This window comes from Zootoca vivipara, chromosome 15 (genome assembly GCF_963506605.1).
Source record: "Zootoca vivipara chromosome 15, rZooViv1.1, whole genome shotgun sequence".
In the NCBI taxonomy this organism is placed as follows: Eukaryota; Metazoa; Chordata; class Lepidosauria; order Squamata; family Lacertidae; genus Zootoca; species Zootoca vivipara.
This window is the reverse complement of record NC_083290.1, coordinates 273,124-291,586: the sequence shown is the minus strand read 5'-3', so window position 1 is coordinate 291,586 and position 18,463 is coordinate 273,124. Positions and strand designations below refer to the sequence as shown.

The 18,463-nt window shown below is 59.1% G+C and overlaps 1 protein-coding gene across 2 annotated transcripts; it reads right to left on the bottom strand.

The window, feature by feature from the left end:
* Positions 1-67: 67 nt before the first annotated feature.
* WDR81 (WD repeat domain 81) lies at positions 68-16,636 on the bottom strand. 2 transcript variants are annotated; one of them, XM_035139312.2, is made up of 11 exons: positions 16,537-16,636; positions 11,792-15,460; positions 11,069-11,176; positions 10,266-10,456; positions 8,303-8,493; positions 7,904-8,057; positions 7,248-7,380; positions 5,940-6,629; positions 5,661-5,806; positions 3,327-3,506; positions 68-1,360 (listed from the first exon to the last, which is right to left on the bottom strand). In XM_035139312.2, exons 2-11 carry the CDS (start codon positions 15,432-15,434, stop codon positions 1,037-1,039), a joined length of 5,760 nt encoding a protein of 1,919 aa, XP_034995203.1. In that variant the 5' UTR covers positions 15,435-15,460; positions 16,537-16,636; the 3' UTR covers positions 68-1,036. The 2 variants fall into 2 exon arrangements, with proteins under 2 accessions (XP_034995203.1, XP_034995202.1); XM_035139311.2 differs by lacking the exon at positions 16,537-16,636 and having other exon boundaries at positions 11,792-16,232.
* Positions 16,637-18,463: the final 1,827 nt, after the last annotated feature.

The following is an 18,463-nucleotide window of genomic DNA, read 5'->3' as shown; positions in this document are numbered from 1 at the left end:
GTGAGGGGGAGAAGGAAGCAGCAGAGGGACACCAAATTCATGACACACACATAGAGAGAAAAGGCAATTGCGAGCTCCAGGGTGTTTATTAGAATATGTATATATATATAATCTATTGCAATCAGTTAATCAGCAAGGGGGGGTCTGCTCCCCGCCCCCCAGGAAAAGGGGGCAAGCACTTGCACAGGTGTGCTGACCCTTGCCTGGGTGGGGGGTTTTCCCACAAGCTGCCTCCCTGCCACTCCCACCCCAGGGAAAAAATCATTCCAGGAGGACAGGCAGAGCGAGCCAGAACGTGGCACAGTAGCCACCAAGTGCTCAAGATGGCAGGGCAGTTGGACCACTGCATCTCTGTGTGTGTGTGTGTGCATCCTCACTGGGATTGAGCAGAGACAGGGAGACTGGAGAAGTGGGTGCCAAGGGCATCTCCAAGGGCTGGTCAGCCAGGAAAGAGGCTGCCCCCTTCGCAGAGGAGGAGGAGGAGGAGGTTCCGAGGGTTCCAGGGTCAAGCCAAGCACCACAGGAGGGCCATTCTCCACAGGGCGGAGAGAAGGCACTCTCCACAGTCCAACTGGAGGAGCCCTCGGTGCCCGGGGGATGCAAAGCCTTTTCTCTTTGCATGGAGGCCAGCTCTTGCGGGGTGTGGGGAGGAGACGCATATGGGATGGGTGGGGGGAGCCAGAAGGACAGAAGAAGTCTTGTGCAGCACACACACAAAACACAGCAGAGGAAGTGCCCCCCCCATCGAAACAGGAATGCTGCGTTGGAGAGGGGAGGTGGAAGAGTGCAACCCTCCGTGGGTTCCTCAGGGAACGCCCACCCCCACTTCCCAGAGTGTCAGGCACATACGGTGATGAGAGGGTTGGGGCCTCTGGCTGCCCAGCAGCCTGCTTGCAGAGAGTCAAAGCGGGCACGGAGGTCTCCTAGAAGCCCCCTGCCCCCTCTCTCACCCAGTCCCCCCGCAAAGGGGCTCTTGGCCAGTGGCTCTGCCCCTGTCCCCAGAAGGGAGGAGAGACGCGTGTCACTGGAGCCGGGGCTACGCCAGGAGCCGGACGGTGCCGTTGTCAGAGCCCAGCAGGAGCTGGCACTTGGTGGGCAGGACAGCCAGGCTGGTGAGGGTGCCCCGGAAGTTCTCGGAGCTGAGCTTGGTGACACTGGGGGGCAGCGCCTCCTGCAGGGCGTAGACGCTGATCCTGTTGGCCACGGTCCCAGCCACCACCTCGTTGCCATAGAGGTCGAAGGTGTGGATGGGCTCCGAGGAGGCCGGCTTGTAGGTCTGCAAGGGCTTCGGCTCCAGCTCCTTCCAGATGGCCAGGGAGTGGTCGGAGGAGGAGGAGATCAGCACATTGCCCTCCGTGGCCTGTGGGGGAAACGTCACCGTCACCTCGGGGGCATCTCGGCCCAAACCCAGGAACCCCACCCAGAATGTGGGGGGGCAGCAGTCCTTAGATGTCCCTAACCCCGCCACTGAATCCTGCTTTGGGGAGGAAGTGTGGTTACAAAGTGGCGGGGGAAAGGCACTTCGCACATGCCTCAAGGCACTCTTCCTTACCCTACAAGATCGCCTTACCCTCCATATGCCCTCTCGACTTCTTCCATTGCCACAACTGGACATTGCCACATATAACACATGTCCCACATTTGCTCAAAACTCAACCTAATCTGTTTTAGTATTTTAAGTTTTTGTATATTTTAAAGAACTTGCAGATTTTTCTTGATTTTCCTTTCTTTATTAACAATCAAGTGGTGAATGAATTTTGTGACATAAATCATTTCCTTTCCCACGCCCCAGGCAGGAGCCCTGGCTAGTATTCAGCCCCAGCATTAACTGGGGGGCTCACCCGCCCCACAACCGTGCTTCATGGGGGACTCCAAAGGTGCCAGCTTCTCCACCGTTCTCGGCGTGCTCTCCAGCAAGAGGGGCAAAACCAGAACCGGCCTCTGGCATCTCACTGCCCAAAGGCCACCCCTCCCAATGCAGAATCGGTTGCAAAGGACCAGGGGGCTGCACATCCCATTTTGCCACCTGAGGCAAAGCCAGAACATGCGGCCGCCCAAGCCTCCCTTGCCTGCAGCAGCGTCTGTTTCCGGCAAGATCACGTGAGGTTTGGGCAACATTCTGCCGGAATCCAGTCCTGCTGTGGGATCCTGCCTTCAGCGCCCGCCACCCAAGGCAGCCTGCCTAATGGATGGGCCGGCCCTGCTGCCACACAGGATGCCAGTGGGGCTTTGTGGCCGAGGGCCTCCCATCAGTGGAGGAACAGCAAGTAGCTGGGCTGTTTGGCTCTGGGTGAAGGCCACAGAAGGCAGCCCAGGGAGCAGGCAAATAGGGAGAAGGGTTAGCCATTCAGATAGGGGCAGCCAGCCAGCGCTGAGTGGGAAAAGCAGGAACCACCAACACACACACACATACTCGGCTTCCCCGCCTCTGGCACACAAGACCTTTGTTCTCCTCCCACCAGCCCGGAAATGGCCCAGAGAGAAGGATCAACAGAGGGGACAAGCGGCCAAATCCCCAACGCCCTAACCCCACTTCCACACCCACACAGTGCAAGCTGCTCCACAAACGGATGCCTTCCACGGGGTATTGCTCACATGTGACCGCCCTCCTCTCTGGAATCACGAAGGCTGGAGACTTAACTGCAAGAGGGTTTTGTGCTTGTCTGTGTGCAACATTGCAATACCAGATCTCCCGGTTTCTCCGGCGTACAATCTGGGAATGCACTGGAGACATGTAAGCAGACAAGGCTACGGCGAATGATGCCCCTGTGTTGGATCTGAGGCTGCAAGGGCCTTGTGGCAGGGGCTCCTGAGACCCACCCACCCACCCATGCGGAGCATTTCCCTATACAGAGAGCAGGCCTCAGCCTGGCTCCTTGTGCTCCCTTAACCTGAACCCCTCAGCCCAGCGCCAAAGGGCACCAGGCGATACCTTGGACCCACAGAAGGGAATCTCCAGCTGTCCGTGGTGCAGCAGTGGGGAAAGGGAGGCAGCCGGTCTCTGAGCAAGAGTGAAAAGGCATCTAGGGCAGACCAGGAGAGGCAATCTGGGGCCCCCAGGGTGGTGCCATGGGCACAGTGGTGCCTCCAGACATCGCCTGGGGTGCCTGCAACCTCCTAATTCATGGCTTTTATTTCAAAAATTTAAACCTTGGTTGGCCACAGGTGGTTGGCTTAGATGGGCTCTCTTCTTGTGTCCTTACGATGGGATGCTCACCAGTTTTAGCCAGCATTTGAAAGGTCAATCGTAAACGAATTCGCCTCTGAGACGAACGAGGCGGGGGGGGGGATGCATCCAAATGAACCCCTCCAGCCCAGCCCCTTACCTTGATCTGCAAGATGTCTCCCTCGTGTGCTGGCCACACCTTCAGGATGAGGCCTGTCCGGGTGTCCAGCAGGGCCATGAAGCCAGAGGAGAAGCCGGCTACCACGCTCCGGCCACTGGGGCTGACGGCCAGGCAGCGGACAAGGCCAGCGTTGGCCCCACAGGCCAGGCGGAATTCATGCTGCGGGCACAGAAGGAGGGGAGGCAGAGGGGCGTCAGAAGCAGCATCACTCCCAGTCAGAACCTGCGGCAATTCTCCCTCGGTATCGCCTGCTCTGACTGGCAGCAGCAGCTCTCCAGGGTTTCAGGTGTGCGGGGCTTTCCTCCCAGCATTTCCCTGATGCTGCCATCAGGGGTTGGACCCGAGACCTTCTGCCTGCAAGGCCACTGCTCTGCCTCAGAGGACCATGGGAAGTTGCTTCAAAGCCACGCCAGGCTCTCTCTCCTTTTGGCCCTCCAGGGCCCTGGGAAAGGGAAACCCTCCCAGTACCTGCCACGTGGCCCCCTTTGTAAGTGAGGGGACTGGTGCGGGGCTGGACTGGGAACCTCCTGCCCGCAAGCTGGGTTGCGCTGCCCCCCAGTGGCAGCCCTTTCAAGGAAGGTGCCTCCCAACTCCCAAAGTTGTCACTTGGGGTCACACCCACCAGTTCAGGACTCCCAGATTGTGAGGCCCCTTTAGCCCCCAGGTCCACCATCACAGGCCTGGCTGCAGGCCAGACTCTCGGTCCACCTGGTCCAGTGCTGCTTGCTCTGACTAGAAGCATCTCTCCAGGGCCCCATCACCTGGGAGCGAACCAGAGACGTACATGCAAAGCAGATGTTTTGTCTCCGAGTGACAGTCCCTTCCCAACAGAACCCATAGGGAAGCGGCTGAGGGATCCCGGAAAAGAGACTCAGAGGGGACCTGAGAGCCACCTTCCAATCTCTGAAGGGCTACCACATGGACGGTGGTGCAAGCTTGTTTTCTGCTGTTCTGGAGGGCAGGATCCGAACCAACAGATCCAGATGGCAAGAAAGATTCTGACAGAACATGAGAAAGAGCTTTCTAAGAGCTGTTTGAAAGCGGGACAGACTCCCTTGGAAGGGGGCGCACCCTCCCTCTTTAACTGGAGGTTTTTGAGCAGCTCTGACCACCAAGAGGTTCTTCCTAATGTCCTGTCCAGTTGGCTGGCCATCTGCCAGAGATGCTTCTATTGTGATTCTGACATTACAGGGAGTTGGACTGGAGAACTCGACAAGGCTGTTATTCTAAGCTGCCTTCCTGCCTTTCTCTATCCAGCTCAGTCCTGGGAGTACAGGCAACGACACCCCATTTACATGGGTTCAATCTGTGTGCAACCGCACACACAGGCAACACGCCAAGCCCGGAATGACCCAAAAACATCATCAAAAGGGGTGGAACAGGGGGCTGGCAGGCTTTTTCAATGGTGCTTCCAATATATGCAATTTGACTTGAACATGCGTAAATTGGGAGTTGCCTGTATTGGCTCCCTGGCGTTTGTGGAAGAGAAAACCATCGCCTGCTCTCAGACCCTTTTCCAGCGGGGAGATGCTCTGTCCCAAGACTATGGCCTCCTCCTCACAGTCATGCCCAATGGGGAGCGGGAAATGCTGTTGGATTTTTTGAATAGTCAAGTTACTTTAGAGCCGGTCTAATGTAAATACTGTCTGTTTAAGAGAAACAGGTGCCGGTGTTTCTGTTAATTGCTCACAGGCGTGGGCTCTGCTCCTTGTATATAAGGCTCTGCCAGAAAGCCTTCTGTATCTCTTAGTTTGATCTTTCAGTTTGATTTATCTCTAAGTAGATCACTCTCTCAGTTGTTCTCAGTTTAAGAGATTCCTTAGTTGAATCTTAGTATGAGAGTCGCTTAGTTATAATGCGAGTTTGCTGTTAATTCTCGGGTAGTTTAATGGGAGTTTTGTGGGAGGTTTGGAAAGTGGGTAGATAACATTGCTAAGAGAGAAAGCATTTATCTTTAGTTTTAAGTCTCTTTAGAGAGTCAGTTTGTTTTTCAGTTAAAGAAACCCAACCGTTTGTATTTTCATCTGCATACTTTTACAAGTGTGCAGCTAGTAAGGGGTTTCATATAAGGGAGATAATTCCCTACGCTCTTGGTGGTATTTTCTTAGCCAGGTCAACTTCTGACTGCGTATACTCTGCGTGAAGCGTACTTTAAAGGGCTGCTGGAAACTGGGATATATGATTTAGGTTAAGCAAGTTTCAATACCCAGTTTTCTCCATTATTCTTATATATATATATATATTATTTCTCAATAAATGCCCCCCACCTCGGCCGACTAGAGCAGCCCCAGGAGCAACAAACCCTTCGGGTACCTGGAGTCCCGGCTTCCGGTGGTCGATGAAGCGCAGCACTGAGTCGGCGCTGGCCATGCTGATGCTGCCGTAGGGAGGCGGCATGGCGCTCACTGCCGTGATGGGCACTTTGCAGTCAGGTGCCTCAAATGTGCGGACGACTTTGCCTGCAGGAGAGAGACAGCCTGTTCAGATGGGGTGAAAGGGGCCAAAGAGGCTCTGAGCTGCCCTTTCCCTACACCACCCAGCCACAGGGGGCCACACTCCTGCGGCCCAGCCAAGCCCCTCCCCCCGCCTCACCCGTGAAGGGGTCCCAGATGTGGACGGTGCCATCACAGCTGACCACGTGCTGCGGGGCCTCCAGGGCGCCGACGTAGAAGACGGACTTCTTGTGCTGCACGTAGGTCAGGCGGGGCTCATCCTCGTGGGTGCCGTCCCCCCGGTTATAGAGGGGCCAGAGACGCACCGTCTTGTCCTTGCTGCCGCTGAGGAAGAAATCCTCCCCGCCCAGGGGGGCCAGGCACTTGATGGCCCCCGCGTGGCCCACAAAGCTCTGCAGCTTGATCTGGTGGAAGTGGAAGCGGGCATCGTGCTGGCTCACCCCGATCTCATACTGCCAGTAGGCCAGCCAGTTGCCGCAGAGGTGGTGGGTGCTGCGGTGCAGCTCCTGCTTCAGCGCATCCCCCTCCTCCCGGCGCCCCGGCATGGGGCAGAAGCTGCCGGGGCTCCCCGAGACCTCCTGCTGGGCCTCCTTGGGGACCTGGATCCGGTTGCCCACCAGCACGCTCCCGAAAGTCCCCGAGTGCGTGTCCTCACAGGGGCCAGAGGAGGGGTCTGCGCCCAGGGCGCTTTGCTCCAAGGAACCCGGGCCTGGCCCAGCTGCATCCTGGCTCCGGGAAGCCAGGCCTCGGGGGGTGATGCTCTCCAGGTAGAGGCCAGCCAGCTGCCCAACCAGCGCATGGTTGGGGACGAGGGTGTGGATGACGTCACCTGCAGAGAAGGGAGGAAGGTGGAAGAGCTCTGGGGATGGATCCAGGCCACACGCAAGGCCAGGGAGCACTAAGGCCTCACCTCACAAGCGCAACGGGGCCAAGGAGCTGCAAAGGCAACAGAGTCTGGGGCTTGTCAAGTTTTTAACAAGGAGGGAGAGAAACAGTCAGAGAGATTTATAAAAGTTGTGCACAGGTTGGAGAAAGGAAGCAGGGAGACGTTTTTCTCCCTCTCCCATGCAGTTCTAGAAAAAGAAAGCATTTATTCACACTGCTGCAAATTAACCTGTGGAACTCACTGCCTTAAGATGTCCAGGGTCCAAAAGGAAGAATGGGTGTTCCTTAGGGGCCTTCAGGCCTGCCAACCTCCCAATGTTTTGGACAACTTGGCCACCCCACTCCCTGCAGCCCAATACAGCTGGAGGGCACCAGGTGGGCACAGGCTGGGCTGATCTTCAAGGTGCCACAAGACTCGCTGCTGTGTCTGCTGCCCGAGACTCACACCCAGAGCCATTTGAGAAGGTGCAGAGTGTGTGCGCATGCATGTGTCTGCAAGAGCACAGAAGAGAGACATGGATCGGGAGAAAGCAGGGGAGGAGAGTCAGGCCACACACCATACCTAGCAGACAGGAGAAGGGGACAAAGGTGATGTAAGCCATCTCCAGGCTGAAAACCTTCTGCAGCTCCAGCACAGCAGACGGGTCCGGGGGCAGCAGCCTCGTCGGCAGGGCAGGCAGCTCCTGTGTCATGCCCTGGGGGGGGGGGAGGAGGAGAAGGGAACCAGTCACAGACAAACCTCCGCCTCACTGGTGAGCTTGGCCTTGCTGGCACCCACCTCCAGGAGAGGATTCCCACCCAGCCCCAACAGCTGCCCTGAGAACAGCACCGCATTTTGGAAGAGGCCATTTCCCCCATGCCTGCACTTTTCATAGAACGGTAGAGTTGGAAGGGACCCCATGAAAGCAGTGTAGAAACTGGAATCCACTGTTTGTTTCTCCCCAACCTCTGCCACCAAGGCTCCCTAGATATAATAAGACCATTTTGGCTCTGCAGAGGAAAGATCACTTTCTGGACGTTTGTGGCCTGAGAAACGTCTCCTGGGTTGGCCTGATGCATAACCACTTCCACCCCACTCACCCCCAACTTCCATGTGCGACGAGTTCAAGTGTTGCTAAAGCCAGGGGTTCTTCGCACTCTCTCTCCCTCTCTCCCTCCACCCCCTTTAGCAGAGGCCGAAAAAGCTCCCTGACCTCCTGCCCTCTCTTCCCAACTCACCTGCTCCAGCAGCGAAAATGTCTCAAAGAACATGCGGAGAGTCTGGCTGAGGTGCTGCTGCACCATCTCCGACCCGATCCGCAAGCAAACCAGCGCCACGAGGCTGATGGTCTTGAGGCACAAGCCGACGCGGGCCTGGGCCCCACTGGGGAAGCTGGAGGGGGAGGGTGGTGTGTCAGTCAAGAAGGGTGCCCAAGAGACACCCCAGCACACACCACCCAGTCTCCCCCCAAAGGGCTCTGGGAGCACAGCAGGGGCTGCTGGGTTCCCCCAGCCAGCGCCTCCAGAGCAGAGACCCTCGTGGCCAGAGAGGGATGCCTGAGGCTTCCCAGGGACTGGTCCCTCCTGCTGCATGCCAGAGGGGGTCTGTCGCCCCAGCCTCTCATCCCAATACATCACCTGATGGTGTCCGAGGTGAGGAAGCCCAGGACAGGCAGAAGGACCTCCTGGCTGATTTTGGGGAGGATATCCATGAGGGTGGTGTCTGAGAGGTAGACGACGATCTTGCGGGTGAGCGTCATGGCAGCCAGGAGACCGGCCTCCTTGCGGCTGTTCAGCCGGACGACGCCTGCTCCGCCCCCAGGAGCCACCTGGAACAGGGAAAGGAGGCCCCACGTGGGTCAGCGGCAGAACACCTGCTTGGCATGCAGAAGGTCCTCAGGAGGCATCTTTAGGTAGAGCTAGGAACAATCCCCCCACCTTAAAATCCTTGAGAGCCACCGCTGCCTTTCCTATGGCACTTGAGAAAATCACAGAGTGGTAGAATTGGAAAAGACTCCAGAGTCATCTAGTAGAACCCCGGAGGAAGCCTGCAAGCAGGATCTGAGCCCAAGAGCCCTCTCTCCCCTCCGGTATTTTCTAGCATCTGGTACTCAAGCAACCATGGATAGCCTTCTCCTCCATGAAAAAGACCATGACCTCATTTGCACCACTCACCTCATGAGCAAGCTGAGGCAGGATCCACAGTGGCAGCAGATCCAGTCCCCAAGGAAGGCATCACCTGCTCCTGCTCCTGCCTCTGTGGCCACAATGGCTGTGGTGCGCTCCTTGCAGGCTGGATCTGCCACCTCCTGAGTAGCCGCCCCCATCTCGCCTCTGTGGCAAGTAGGAAGTCTGCTGCTCTCTGGGGTCCCCTGGCATGATTCAGTGCCCTTGGATTCCCACTTCAACCGTCCGGTTGATTCCCCCCTTGTTCCTAATACTGTATAGCTCTTCCCCCACCCCTTTGCCCCTAGTGGGAGGGGGCGCCATTTTGTGCTTCACCCCCGGTGCCAAACTGACTTGGGTGAGCCCTGCCTACCTTGCCCGCCTGGCCAATTGGACATCACTGCTGGGAGGCTCAGCAAAGCTCTTCCCAGGCAGCCTCCTCCTCCTCTTCTTCTTCCTCCTCCTCCTCCTCCCCCCACCACCCAGCGAAGGGGCTGCTTCCTCCCCTGACTTTGCTGAATACAACCCTCCGTGTTGGGAAAGAATTAAAATGGGGAAGTGCCCCCCAATACAGAAAGTGACCTCCACACACAGAGAGCGAGCAAGTGGGCAGAGGGCATTCAGAGCCCCTGGGGCTGAACATGAGTCAGCTTCTCCTTTCAGAGCAGCTGCCTGGGAGGAAATGAAACTCCTCCCTCCAGGACACAAAGCAAGGCAAACTCCCTCCTTGGAAGTGGGGGGGGGCAACATCTAGGATTTTAGTTGGCATATATCTGCCCAATCTTCTGTCCCGCTGGCCCCTCCTCTGCTCAGCCCCCCACTCCTGCCCTCTGGGAGTTCGCCAGGCACAGCTCAGGTACATTTCAGCTTCCCTCTAAAGCCATGAGGGTTAGAAACTTGGGAAGGTGAGTTTGCTTGGGCTGCTTTGTTTTTAAAGCTAAGCTTCTCTGGCTGCTGAAATCTTGAACAAACTCCTGTGTTCCCTGCAGCAAGCTGCTCAGGCTGCCCAAGAATGGTGCTGGAGTGGAAGGATGAGAACGAGCCCTGGGTAAGGGCCCTAGCTCAGTGGCGCAGAGCAGCTGCTTGGCATGCAGAAGGTCCCAGCTTCAATCCCCAGGGACACTCCCTGCCCCAAACCCCAGAGAGCCATTGCTGCCAGTCAGTCTGGACAACACTGTGCCCGATGGGCCCCGGGGTCTGACGCAGCATATGGCAATGGTGTAGGAGAAGGCAAGGTGGAATCAGAGAATCCTGGAGCTGGAAGGGACCCCCAGAGTTCATCTAGTCCAACCCCCTGCGATGCAGGAATCTCAGCTAAAGAATCCCTGGCAGATGGCCATCAAAACTTTGCTCCGAGGAAGATGGAGAGAGAGGGAAAGTGGAGCCCCCCTCCCCCACGCCTGGAGCCCTGTCACCCTCAGATAGAGACACTGACCAGGTAGCTGATATAGGGCAGGTACAGGTAGGTGAGGACGGGCTCTCCATACAGGTGTGCTAGGTGGATGAGGCAGGTCAGCACTGGCTCGGACACCACATCCCCCACCAGCAGCCGCTTCTGGTAGATGTTCCCGGAGCTCAGAGGGCTGCTCTCTTCAGCCCCGGCCACAAACTGCTGCCTCCCAGGACCTGCAGAAGGAGAAAGAGCAGAGAGAGAATGTGGGAGGGAACCTCAAAGGTCATCCAGCCCAACCCGCTCCCAAGTCAGGAAATCCCATTGCAACAGGAGCCCTGAAAGGCGCCGTTCAGCCACTGCTTACATGCCCCTGGTGAAGGAGAGTCCACACACCCACAGGGGCAGCTCAGACCCTCCATGCCCCTGGTTCAAGTCCTACCGTCTGGGGAATGCCTGTGGGGCTGCTGGGCTCTAACACCTCTTCCTGTCTCTGACCAGGTTGCCCATGCCAGCTGCTGTAGCCAATGGAAAACTGGAGCCCGGTGAAGACAAGTCCACCACTTACAGAGGGAATCTGTTCTTATCCTCAGAAAGTTTTTCCTAATCTTTAGTTGGAATCTCCTTTCTTGCAATATGAGTCTGTTTGTTCAGGTCCTGCCCTCCAGGGGAGAAAGCAACTCCTATCTCCTCTTCTGCAGGCTAAACACGCTGTAGACCCCCAAGTGCCCACCCGCCCCACTTGGGCACCAGGTTGGCAAAGGCTGTTCCAATAGAAGGTCACCCTCCCCTAGATCCACGAAAAGCAGCCTCCTTTCCTGCCCCATAACCCCCCAGGCGAGAATTACCAATGTAGCAAGACGTCAGGAGTCGGAGGAGGTTCCTGGCCACGTAGCGGGAGGTGGTGGTGGGGCCCAGCTTGGGCGAGAGCCACCTCACCATCTTGCATGCTGTGTCTGGGAGACAAGAGAGGGTGGGAGGGGGTGATTAGGCGGCACCCTGCCCACACCCAAAGGAGCTTCCTTTGCGGGCGCAGCCTGGCTTCCCAGCACCTCCCCAGCCCCTTCCTGCAAAGGCCTAGGCAGGCAGTGAAGGGCCCGTCCTCCTCCTCCCGTGGTCCTGCTGCTGTTTCTTTTGAATTCTTTTTTTGCTTATATTACTCTAAACCAGGGGTGGCCAACTCCCAAGAGACTGCGATCTACTCACAGAGTTAAAGACTGGCAGTGATCTGCCCCCTTTTGGGGGGTTCAGGTCAAAGATGTTTTTTTAGGAAGGGGGAAGGCCCATTTTAGGGAGGAGGAAAGGACTGTTTTGGGGGGGTGCAGGGGAAAATGTTGAGCTTTTTTTAGGGGAGCAAACTTGTTGAGCTTCTTTGGGGGGGGCAGTGGTCTACCAGTGATCTACCACAGATGTCCAGTGATCTACCGGTAGATCACGATCTACCTGTTGGACGTGCCTGCTCTAAACCACTATGACGTATTTCTATGATACAGCGGTATATAATTTTTTAATCAATGAATGAATGACTAGGCCCCCCTCCCCACCCACCCCCGGAAGGAGCCTTGGCTCACCCAGCAGAATGCTCCTCTCCTTGTCCCCCTCCTGGTCCAACAAGCCCCTTCCGACCCGGCCTTCCTCCTCTTCCTCTTCTTCCTCCACCTCGCCATCGTCATCATCTGCCAGGCTGGCTTCCACCGAGGCGCTGAGTCCCATGGAGAGTGTCGGCTCCTCTGTGACCACGGTGGTGGCGTCATCGTGCTCTTCCTCCCCATCCTGCTCGCCCTCGTCTTCCTCCTCCTGCGGCTGCTCCTCTTCCTGCTCTTCCTCCTCTTCCTCCTCGCTGTGCTTCAGGTCCTGGCTGCTGTCGAGGGATTTGAGGCTCCCTTTGTCCTTCTGGGACTCCCCGTCGGCGGCCGACCGGTCCTCCCCCAAGGAGACCTCGCTGGCGCTGCTCTTGTCACTCAGGCGGCCCAGGCTGAGGGATTCCTCGGCTGCCGCGGCCTCTTCCTCCTCCTCCTCTTCCTCCCTGCCCCGCAGAGCCTCGGCCACGTAGAGCCCGTTCTGGAAGTCCTCACTCTCGGGCAGGTCGGCCTGGTCGTGCAGGCTGACCCCGGACATGTAGCCCAGCAGCTGCAGTGCCGAGCCCCTCTCTGCCTCCGCCTTGGCCTCCTCCCCAAAGGAGCAGGGCCCGGGACTGCCACCCCCGCTCTCGTCGTCGTCCTCCTCTTCCGTCGCCCCCAGCAGGGCCTTGTTCTCCTCCAGGGCGGCCCCCTCGGACCCCACCAGCACCTGCAGGATGTGGGGCAGGAGGGCGGAGAGGAAGAGCTGCAGGCCCAGCCGCGTCATCAGCTGCGCCACGAAGCAGTCGGTGTACAGGTAGAAGCGCCCGTGGAGGCAGCGGGGGTTTTCGTAGGCCCCCACCAGCAGCTTCAGAAGGTACTTGTGGGCGTTGCGGGGGCCCAGGGCCCTGGCAATGGGCTCAAAGAGGTACCAGGCGGCGTGGACAGCCGTGCGCTCCCCGGACAGCAGCGCCAGGACGAAGGGCAGCAGGATCTCCAGGCCCTCCGGAGTGATGCTGCTCAGCACGCCCTCCAGCTGCCGCCACAGCTGGAACACCAGCTCCCGGCCCTCGGCCTCGGCCTGCCGAGACAGGTAGGTGGAGATGAATCGGTGCAGAGCTGGGAAGTAGGCGGGGAAGGGCAGCAGTGCGCTGAAGGAGCTCCGCAGCTGCCAGGGGCAGGGCGGAGGGAGGCCCTGCCAGACAGGGGGGTAGTCAAACAGGAGCGGCCCCCACCCCGCCCTGGCGAGCTGTCCATCCGCCACCTTCAGCTGCAGCAGCGTCTCCAGCAGGTGCAGGAGAGGAGCCGGGATGTCCTTAGGGTGCTGGTGGCACAGCCTCCGGGCCGCCTGGAAGCGCTCCGCCAGGGCCGCCCCGGGCTCCAGCGCCCGCAGCTTCGAGGCAAAGACGATCTCGGCCACCACGACCCCCAGGGCCTGCATGTCTCTCTGGAAGAGGTCCGAGGGCCCCGGGGGCAAGCGAGGCTGGCGCTGCTCCGGCCGGCCCACCTGGGCGTGCAGCCCCTTCAGAAGGAAGGCGTCCAGCTTCTCCAGCTCCTCCAAGGCCTGCAGGAAGTTGCAACCCTCGGGAAGGACGATCTTCGCCTCTGGCCCTTCCGCAAGAGGAGCCCCCGCTTTGGTCCTGCTGCGGCCGAGGTGCTTGCCCTCTGCGGGGATCCCCGGGGGCGGGGCGGGGGTACCGGGCAGCTCTGTGGCCCGGCCTGCCCCGGCCGGGAGGGCCTCCAGTGCCTCTGCCCCCTGCTCCACCTCCTCCACCGCTGTGAACCGGCCCCCATCCCACGTGCCTTCGCATGGCGCCGTTTCCACGACCGGCCCGCCGGCACCCTTGGTGGCCTGGCCCTTGGGGGCACCCCCTTCCAGGACTCTCGTCTCCTGCACGGGGGGGATGAGGGGCCTGGTGATGGGCGGGGCTTCGGCGGAGAGGAGGGCGCAGCTCCCCGCTAGGCGCCGGGGGTGGGGCTGGTCAAAGAGGGGCACCACCCCGTAGCTGGCCAGGTGGGTGTGGCCGTCCACCAGGTGCAGGCAGACGTTCTTCTCCCTGACAGCCTCCTTGCCCAGCAGCTTGTAGCCAAAGGTGAGGTCGATCCAGTGGTGGAGGTCCTGTGAGACCTCCGTGCTCTCCAGCAGTGCCCGGTGGGCCGCCACAAACTCCTCGCGGCCGCTGCACCAGGCTGGCACCTCCAGGTCCGGCATGTCCGGGTGGATGGAGCGGAAGATGGCGGGGTCGGAGTAGAACTCGGGGATGCACTCGTCCGGCGTCCAGCCCTGCATGCGCTCCATGCTGGCCGGGTACTCGTTGGGCTCCCACTGGGAGCGCACATGGGAGCACAGTACGGCCCGGGGCGTCCGCCGGGCGGTGTAGACGTAGTAGGTGATGTCCGAGAGGACGTCGGAGATGTGGTGGGGCACATGGGGCTGCTCCCCGCCCAGGCCGCCCCCAGCCACAAAGGCCTGCTTGGTCATCTCATAGGTGAAGTCCAGCTGCTTGTCGCCCTTGTTGAGGCGGAACTTGGACTTCCGAAGGTCCCGGAAGCGGCCATTGCGGGTGCTGAAGTCCACCACCCAGGGCAGGACGGGATGGTAGTTGGGGTCACCCGCCCGGCGGCCGGCCAAGCGGTTCAGGTGCAGGAGGTAGTCAAAGTTGCTGAGGCGCCCTTGCACCCAGTCCAGCACCAGCTGCCCCAGGCCCTTCCGAGGCGCTGCATGGATGCCACCTCCGTCCACCAGCGGGTCCCTCTCTGCAGTACCCGCCTCTGTTTCTGCCACCACCTCCTCCTCCTCCTCCTCCCGCTCGTAGTCCCGGAGCTGGACCCTGAGCCGGGCGCACAGCTTCTCGTCCACAGCCACGTCGTGCAAGGAGAAGGCCCCACACGCCAGTCCTGCCCGGTGGCACGCCTCCATGGCCTGCAGGACCTGGAAGAGGATGAAGAGGAGCTTGGCATGACTGTTGGTCAGCTTGGCCGGGCTGAAGGTCACGATGTCGTGGAGGCAGAACTGGACGTAGGGGAAGACCACGTACAACATCTCCGGGGAGTCGAGCAGCGCCTCCGCCGGGAGGATGCTGGGGCAGCCCAGAGGAGGGCAGCTGCCGGGTGAGCAGCCGCCCTCTTTAGCTGGGGAGGTGCAGGAGGGGGTGCCCCTGCCCACGGGGACGATGGGGCAGCCGTAGAGCCTCTGGAGGGCCCCACAGAGTACCTCCAGGGCAGGGGCCGTGGGTGGGGTGGTCGCGTGGCAGTACGGGCGGACATAAAGGCGGTGAGCCTGGCTCCACAAGTTCCGGTAGTTCTGAGAAGCCACGTGGCGCATGAAGCCATGGAGGGTCTCGGGGGGCTCCTTGGGGTCGCCAGGCACCACAGCCAGCCTGTAGCGCAGCCGGTCCTTCCTCAGGCCATGGATCTCCACCCTGGTCCAGCCGGATGGCAGCTTCTGCACCGAGTGCTGGAGGCAGGTGCGCACCTCCACATCGCTGAGCCCATCGGGGCGCGGGCACAGGCTGGGCAGCACTCCCCGCTCCTTTAGGCCGGCCAGCCACTTGGTGGGCACCAGAGCGATGACGTGGGAGCTCCCCGTGGCAGCTGCCAGCTGGCTGCGATCAATGCCCAAGTCCTTCTCCACTTGCCTGAGGAGCGTGTCCATCTTGGGGGGCAGCACAGCAGCATTCCCTGGGGGGGGGTGGAGAGAGAAAGAGCCACAGATCACTGGGGCAGAACATAGAACGTCTGTGGAAGGGGTGGATAGCTAGAATCACAGAGTTGGGAGGGACCACAAGAAGCATCTAGTCCACCCCCTGCAATGCTCAAACCCACCACCCTGACTGAGTTTGAGTCTCTCATGCTCTACCCTCTGAGCTCACAGCCAGAGGCCTGGGGCAAAGTTGGAATGCCTGTTGTACCCAAGTCCCATTTGAACAAAGGGTTGGGCTGATGACCCTTGGGTCCCTCTGTGGTTCTATGGAAGAGAGCAGCCAGAGACCAACTCAGACCATGTTGGTCCATTCACCAAACAGCGGCTGCCCAGTCTCATGAGAGGCCTGCAAATAAATGGGTCTCTCCATCCCTCTAGCTCAGCACTGCCTGCTCTGACTGGCAGCAGCTCTGCAGGATTTCAGGCCAGGGCCATTTCCTGCCCTTCCTGGATTTGCTGCCAGGGACTCAGCCTGGCAGCTTCTGCTTGCAAAGCAGGGGCAGCGGAGCCCAAGCGGAGCTCAGAGACAGGAGGCCCACCTCGCTCCCCAGCACCCCGTTTCCCACGAGGCCAAGGGATCCCACCCCACCCCGAGGAGGCGACCAGCTCCTTCTTGCCAGGATTAATTGCTAAGAATTGAGGAAGCGCCCAGCCCGAAGCTGCCTCGCGTCACGCGCCTCGCACGCTACGAACTGTCAGCTGACGGTGCGCTTCGCCCGCGCTGCCCCACGGAAAGGGGAAATCCACTCTGCCCATGCTCGGGCGACCGGGCTGCTGCCAGGACCACGCGGGAAACGGACTCCGGGCTCCCCTCCTCCTCCCTCCCTCCCTCCGCTCAGGGGTCGCGGCAGCGGCGTCCCCTCTCCCGGGTCTCCACAGCACCGTCGCCGAGGAGGAGGATCTCCTTCCTTCCCCGCAGGGCGCGACCGCCCTACCTCCAGCAGACAGCAAGGCACTCTGCACATGTTCAGAGGCCCGCCTGCCCCGCTTCCCTGGCGGGGAGGGCTGCTGGGCGAGGCTCGGGGCCGAGCAAGGGCAGGCGGGCCAGCCTCACCTGGGGGCGCGCGCGGGAATCAGGCGGCGCGCGAGGAGGCGCCTTCCTCGGCGGCAGCGGCGGCGGCGGCCGATCTCGCTCCGCTCCCAGCCATGTTGGGTCAGCTGACGCGCGGGTCACGTGGCGCCGCTTCCCGAGGAAAGACACAAACTCCACGTGGCCCGAGGGTGGGGAGCGGCGTGCACGCGCAGCCAAGGAGGAACGGGGCGCGGGCGCGGGGAGCGTGTTGACCTAAATTCACGTAAATTTGGAACTTCCTGCCATATCACTATTCCGTTTGGCAGCTGCTGAGAACAGTAATGTTTACTCAAGTCCACCTTGGTGTGGGATTTAATCTAATATTTTAACTTTTCATTTGTTTTAAAGCAACGTTATAAAATTTTCTCGATTTTATTGCTTCATCTTTTTGTAAACCGCTTTGAGGTTTTGTTTTTGCGATCACGTCACCTGCACATCAGATATATATGCTTTTTCATGCAAGACCATTTGCAGTCGTTCACAGTCGTCAACAGCTATCAGTCAGTCAATCACTCATTTTCACCACCCTTCGGAGTGATACCCCCACCCCCCCCTTTCCCTACATAAGCGCCTGGGGACTTCTGCTTCAGTGTATTATAATTATACGGGTGAATTCTTACTATTAAGTCAAAACGAAATAAAAAAAATCCTTCCAGCAGCACCTTAAAGACCAACTACCGGTAAGTTTTTATTTTGGTATGAGCTTTCGTGTGCATGCACACTTCTTCAGATACGCTGGTGTGCATGCACACGAAAGCTCATACCAAAATAAAAACTTAGTTGGTCTTTAAGGTGCTGCTGAAAGGAATTTTTTTTATTTTGTTTCGACAACGTCAGACCAACACGGCTACCTACCTGTCCTGTAATCAGATATACAGTTAACGAAATGTGCTGGCGATTTTTTTGCCGAATGATTGACGCGGGTCACAATTCGTACTGTGCCTTATAAAGTTGAAAAAGCCACAACCCCCCCCCCAACCTTCTTTTGAATTTGCGAGAGTTTGGTGCGTGGGTGGGTGAGAAGGAACATCATTGCCCCGGCCCCGCCTAGGAACGCCAGACCCGCCCCCGCCCCCGTTTCTGCCCCCCGCCCCCACCCCTGTAGCATCTGGAGCTGCGATGCCCCCTGGTGGCAACTGCTGGGGTGACACCCTCGTCTTTTTCCGCGGTGGCGGGTGGCTCTTGTTGCGACACAGCCGGGAAAGGTGGGCAGGCTGCACGAGGAAGACGAGCCAGCGAGCCAACCCTCTTCCCCTCCAGGCGCCTTGGACTGCAACTCCCATCAGCCCCAGCGGGCGGGCAAAGGCTGCTGCAAGCTCTCTCCTTTCTTCCCAAAGGTCGTGTCGTGACCTCTCTGGTTTGCACAAGCTCTCCAGGGCCCTCTCTGAAGATCAGATCTATGGGGTGGTGGGGCACCCCAAATGCTGCTGGACTCCAACTTCCATCGCAGCATGGCCAATGGGCAGGTCATGGTGCTGGGAGCTGTAGGTCCATCTGAAGGGTGGGGGTGGGAGTCGCCACCACCCTTGCATTAATGCCTTGTAGTCTGGGGGGGGGGCCCTTCCTGGCGCCCACTACTCTGCAAATCTCAGCTGCTGCTAAAAGCAATTCATTTACAGCAAATTGTTACTCCAAGGAGTTCAAAGCTGCGTATCTTGTTCCTTGTTCCTTCCCATCCCCAATTTATCTTCACAACAGACCTGAGAGGTAGGCTAGATTTTAGGGGTAGCAACTGGCCCAAGTTGGGCTGACTGCTGAGTTTTATTATCTTGGGCAGCTGTGCCATCTATTGAGGGACCGTAGGGGGCAAGCCAACCCCCATTTTCACTGACGGGTCAATGTTCCTCTGCCAGCTGAGCTCCATTGGGCCTCCTCCCACATCACGCAATGTTGGGCATAACGCATCACA